The sequence below is a fragment of the Vitis vinifera genome, chromosome 2, assembly GCF_030704535.1.
Source record: "Vitis vinifera cultivar Pinot Noir 40024 chromosome 2, ASM3070453v1".
In the NCBI taxonomy this organism is placed as follows: Eukaryota; Viridiplantae; Streptophyta; class Magnoliopsida; order Vitales; family Vitaceae; genus Vitis; species Vitis vinifera.
The window spans coordinates 3,936,563-3,942,697 of NC_081806.1; the positions used below are offsets into that span (position 1 = coordinate 3,936,563).

Here is a 6,135-nt window from a genome sequence, read left to right on the forward strand (position 1 = left end):
TTAGAAACTTAAATTTTTTTAACATATTTTTTTTTATATTTTTAAATATATTTTAAAATTAATTTTTATATCTAATATTTTATTTTTAATCATTCCACATGTTTGTATAATTATATTGTAAAACAATCATAAAAAAACAAGTAAAATCAACATAAAACAATTAAAAATATTTTCTAAAAATATCATGTTTTCTATTCTTAAAAACAAAAAGTAGAAAATAGTTTTTGATTGGCAAACGTAATTTTTTTTTTCTTTTTAGTTTCGAAGAATATAAAACTGTTTTTTAAAATAATTCTCAAACATGCACTTAATTTTTTTAATATAAAAAATGAGTAAAGATATAAAAATCACACCTATGTATGGATATGATAATTGATGATACAATTCATCTAACCAAATAGAGAATAGTATTTGTTATTTATCACTTATCATTGCTTTTTAGTAGGGGCCGCAGGGATATTCAGACATTTGAAATAAGATGTAATGAAAGGAATATTCTATGTGATTCTTACTGAAGAGGTATAGAAAATGTCAAAGGTACCATAATTAAAAATATGTTCCTTTTATATCTAAATAAAAAGATATTTCCCTACTCTCTACAACTCGGCACTGACGGGGCATGGTTGAATCCCACTCCCGATATAAACCCCTGAGATGATTCTCTGATTCTCTGCTCTCTCGAGCTTATCTACAAATTGTTTCTTCTTCCTCTGGACAATCATACAGAGATGGAAGGCAGAAATCTGCTGCGCTTCCTCTTCTTTCTTGTTACGGGGCTCTTTCTTCTCCTTTTCACCTGGTCAAACTTCCCTTATCTTCCCTCCAACAAGGCTGAGCTTCTCGACTGCACCAGTTTCTCACCATGGTGCACCTCCAAATCCAAACCCCACCTCACAACAAACCCAACCAACCCCACACGAGGCCCCCGCCGCCACCACTCTTCCGATGTCCCCCACCATCCTCTCGACCCCCTCACGGTCCAAGAAATCAACCGCGTCCGTACAATCCTCTCTTCCCACGCGCCGCTCAAAGCATCGAAGAGGTATACGATTCACGCCGTTGACCTGGAGGAGCCGGCGAAGCCACTCGTCCTCCGGTGGAAGAAAGGCAACCCCATGCTGCCACGGAGGGCTTCCGTAATAGCACTTGTGGGGGGGGAGTCGCACTTGTTGACAGTGGACTTGGCCACGAGTCAGGTCACTCGAGACGACGTCCTTCCTCCCTCCGGCTATCCGACGATGACCGTTGAGGACATGACGACGGCCACGAAGGCTCCGCTTGTGGATGGGAATTTCAACCGTACGATCATCGAGCGCGGGATTGATCTGGCGGATCTCGCTTGTTTGCCACTTTCGACGGGGTGGTTTGGGAAAAGTGAGGAGAAGAGGCGGCTGATTAAGGTTCAGTGCTACTCCTTGAAGGACACTGTCAACTTCTACATGAGGCCAATCGAAGGTCTGACGGTGCTTGTGGATTTGGACAGCAAGCAAGTGGTCGAGATTTCAGATCGAGGACAGAACATCCCCATACCCAACGCCGCCAACACAGACTATCGCTACTCCGCCCAGAGCAAACCCACGAACCTACTCAACCCGATATCCATAGAGCAGCCCAAGGGCCCGAGTTTCACAGTAGAAAACGACCACTTGATCAAATGGGCAAATTGGGAATTCCACCTCAAAGCCGAATCAAGAGCCGGAGTGATAATTTCCCGGGTCATGTTTCGGGACCCGGACACCGGATTGCTGAGGAATGTGATGTACAAAGGCTTAACATCCGAGTTTTTTGTCCCATACATGGACCCAACTGATGCATGGTACTTCAAGACTTACATGGATGCTGGCGAATACGGGTTTGGACTCCAGGCAATGCCCCTTGACCCGCTTAACGATTGTCCGCGAAACGCATACTACATGGATGGTGTGTTCGCTGCAGCTGATGGCACGCCATTCGTACAATCAAATATGATCTGCATCTTTGAGAGCTATGCAGGTGATATCGGATGGCGGCACGCAGAGAGTCCAATTACAGGCATGGGGGTAAGGTTGGACCCGATGGATATGCCCCGTGTGGGTTCATATTCCATGACTCGGTCCATGTTCTGATTTTGTTGGTTTAAGTAATTACGTACCCCAAGTTTGAAAATAATGGATGACGATAGCTGTTTTGTTTTGGCTATTGATAGATCCGAGAGGTGAGACCGAAGGTGACGCTTGTGGTTAGAATGGCAGCATCAGTGGCCAATTATGATTATATTGTGGATTGGGTGTTTCAGACTGATGGCCTCATCCGAATCAAGGTTAGCAACTAATCAAACCTGTCAATTGAATCCCGTATGTGTTGTTAGTAGCTTTTGCCATATAATCTTTGAGTATGTATGGAGAGATATAGACCATCAAATAGGGGTATAAATGAATAAGACCAAAGTATATTTATAACATTTAACCTTGTACAAAATATCTATTATTCACCTTACCTAGACAAGTCACTTCTTTTGATAAGGTTTCATGGACGAACTGTCTCATGGAAAGTTACAGTCTAATAACTATTATTAGTCAGCTATATGTTCTATCCCAGTGCTCGTATTCAAATACTGATTTGAAAAATACTCACAGGTTGGACTTAGTGGCATCCTGATGGTGAAAGGCACCCCTTATGTGAACATGAACCAAGTGCCAGGGCAGGAATATCTCTATGGCACCCTCTTATCAGAAAATGTCATCGGGGTTATCCATGACCACTACCTCACTTTCTATCTGGACATGGACGTGGATGGCTCGGATAATTCATTTGTTAAAGTGAATCTTGAGAAGCAGATGACTGCTAATGGGGAATCGCCAAGGAGGAGCTTCTTAAAGGCTACCAGGAAGGTGGCGAAGACGGAGAAGGACGCACAAATCAAATTCAAACTCTATGAGCCAGCTGAGTTTCATGTCATCAATCCGTCCAAAAAGACACGGGTTGGGAACCCCGTTGGGTACAAGGTGGTTGCCGGTGGAACAGCTGCTAGCTTGCTCGATCATGAAGATCCTCCCCAGAAGCGTGGCGCTTTTACTAACAATCAAATATGGGTCACCCCGTATAATCGGAGTGAGCAATGGGCAGGTGGCTTGTTGGTTAGCCAGAGCCAGGGTGATGACAATCTTGCAGTATGGTCTGATCGGTAAGCTTTTTACTTATTTATTTATTTTATAATACGGTTGTAATCAGAGCATGGAAAATTGAAGATACGATGAAAACATTGCAGGAATAGGCCAATTGAGAACAAGGACATTGTGGTTTGGTATACTTTGGGCTTCCATCACATACCATGTCAAGAGGACTTCCCTGTCATGCCAACAGTTTCCTCAAGCTTCGACCTAAAGCCTGTCAATTTCTTCGAGAGCAATCCCATTCTTCGGATGCCACCTAATGTCGAAAATGATCTTCCAATTTGCAAGCCAGATGCTTCAGCTTAAACACCCGAAATACTCTGTTTTGTTATATGTTGTAGATATATGAAGATACCAGAATAGTGGGGCTGTAACTAATCCCAAACTTGATAAAATAAATGTGGATTATGGCTTTTTCTCCCCGCAGCTTTATGACAAATGATTTGCTGCAAACAATGTAAAGAATTATTTGCAAAAGCTGACCACCTAATGAACAGGTAGACGAGGATCAGGGGATCGGATTATGAAAGTAAAATGAAAAGTGATTATCATTTGGCCCGATTCGAAACTATTTTCGAAAACAAAAACACATTTGAAAATAAAAAATTAGAAAATATTGGTTTGGTGCGGAGTGCCGTGGACGGCTCAAAAGCGTGCGGGAGATGTTGGTTTGGTTTTTTTGACGTGAGGCGGGCCATGCGCTGGAAACAATGAAAAGAAAGGAAAAGGAAATTTTACCTTCCTCCTCCATTTGCGTATACACTCCACTCACGGAAAAAGAAAAGGGGGCTTTTTTCCGACTCTATGTAACATTGACAAATGACAGCCTTGTGTTTCTAAGGTGAGCCATGGGTGGAACCCACCAACGGATGCCTTGTAGACCCCAACTCAGCCCACCAAGGAGACGACACTTTTCTTGTCTAACCAAATGGAGATGGTAGGAGGGCGGCGTATAATAAGAAACATATCTTAGATACGATGGAAACAAAGCCTTGCAATGTTTTAAGTATCACTCGTTTTGGAGGAAACGGTTATTTTGGGTGTAGATATATTTCTTGTTGGGAAAATGAGATGAAATATTTATCATATTAATTGATTCAAGCCAGACAATATTTTATCTTTAAAATAGGTTTACCCTCTTCAAGGATCAAACTTCAATGTAATAGGGAATCAATGTCTCACCTCTTGGATTCAACAATCAAAACATCGTTGATTTAAGAAATATATTCATTCTACGGGTCTTACTAATATCATATAATTGTTTTTAGACATTCAAGAATAAAATTTCTTGTTCCCTTGTGCACATTTTATAGGATAAAGGTTACAAGATTGTCAATTTTTTGGCATTAAGATTGAAACCATCTAATCGATTTTTATAGTTTATTGCTTCCTCATCCAATTGTGTGTTGTATGAGAGGAATTATATTTGATAAAATGATATGTGACCTCATTGATCCATATTGGTAACTTTGCAAGATAAGTATGAAATGATCGAAATAGTTTTATGTGACAACTTATTGAATCCATAAAAGTTTCAAGTATCCACATGGTCATTTTTTTAAGTGGGAGAATGTTGGAATTATTATGGCCCTCATGATCACATAAAGTTAATCCTTGTATTCTATGGTTTATGACCGAAGTCATGAATTTAATGTATTTACATTTCTCATATTATATATATCATGTATGTAGGAAGATTAAATGTGCAAGGTATATGAAAAAATATGAAGTATCATAACAAAAGTCATGAATTTGCTAAATTGTGTACAAATTATAATGACCAAAATCATGTACCTACTTTAAAGTTATCATATACCAAGAATATTACATAGAATTGAGAAGTATGAATTTATACTATCTAATAGGAAGTGTTCATTTGTGACTCTAGATGGAAGATCACTTAACATGTTATAAAAAAAACTCTTGATTCCTCTCTTCACTCATCCTTAAGTTTTGAAGGATTTCATCGTTTGTTCAAACATTTAATAAGAGAAAGAAAAGGAAAGATACACGGTATGAATACTAATACAAAGAGACTAGGGTATATACTACCAGAGTGACTTAACATTATAAGTAATTTCCATAGAGTGATCTTTATCATAATAGTACAAAATGAGGTTTGTAGATTTATTTTCTTCCATTAAACTAGAGTTTGTGTGATGTTATTTTGTTCCAATGTCAATTTCTTCCCAAAATTGTAACATCTCATCACAATGCTAAATAACATAGAGAAATAGATGATGGAAGGGAATTTGTGTATTGACATTTTTTGTTTTAATGTTTGAGAAGAATGTTATGTTTTTTAGTATTAATTGAATCTATTTTTAAGTTCTAAGTTATTTTTAAATATTGCTAAACCCATTTAAAATTTAAATGAATTAAGGGTTTGTTTGATAAATTAACTTAATAATTTAATAACTTAATTTAAATTATTAAATAAATTAAATATGTTTGATAAAATAACTTAATAATATTACTTAGAATTAAAAATAACTTTTAATAATAATTCAAAATAATTAACTTATTCCAAATTCCAAATTTCTTTTACTCAATATGCTTACACTTGTCAAAATCTTTTTTACATCCACACGGATATATTTGTCACTCATTTTTTGTAGTAAATATTTTATAGTTATTTTATGTAATTTTATGCTTTTATAGTATTTTTAATTTGGATATTTAAGAACAAATTTATTACTTAAAATTAAATATGTAATTTTAGTTAAAATCAATTATAGTGAATATCTTTGATAATTTAAAAATAATAATAATAAGTTCATTTTATGGAACAATTTCAGTGATTATAGCAAAAATAAATAAATAAATAATTTAAGATTAATTTAATGGAAGAGTCAACTTAATCATTAGGTAATAATTAAGCATTAATTTTCACCAAACATTATGTATTGCTTGATTTTAAGTACGTTTGTCTAGTGAGAAGAGAAATAGCATGGTCATTTGGGGCAATTTTTAGCTGTGAATT

At 37.0% G+C, this 6,135-nt stretch overlaps 1 protein-coding gene across 1 annotated transcript; it reads left to right on the plus strand.

Annotated features, from left to right (window-relative positions):
• Positions 1-366: 366 nt before the first annotated feature.
• LOC100259834 (amine oxidase [copper-containing] gamma 1) lies at positions 367-3,572 on the plus strand. Its single transcript, XM_002275836.5, has 4 exons — positions 367-2,039; positions 2,186-2,299; positions 2,616-3,163; positions 3,248-3,572. The coding sequence occupies exons 1-4, from the start codon at positions 729-731 to the stop codon at positions 3,456-3,458; spliced, it is 2,184 nt and encodes a 727-aa protein (XP_002275872.1). The 5' UTR covers positions 367-728; the 3' UTR covers positions 3,459-3,572.
• Positions 3,573-6,135: the final 2,563 nt, after the last annotated feature.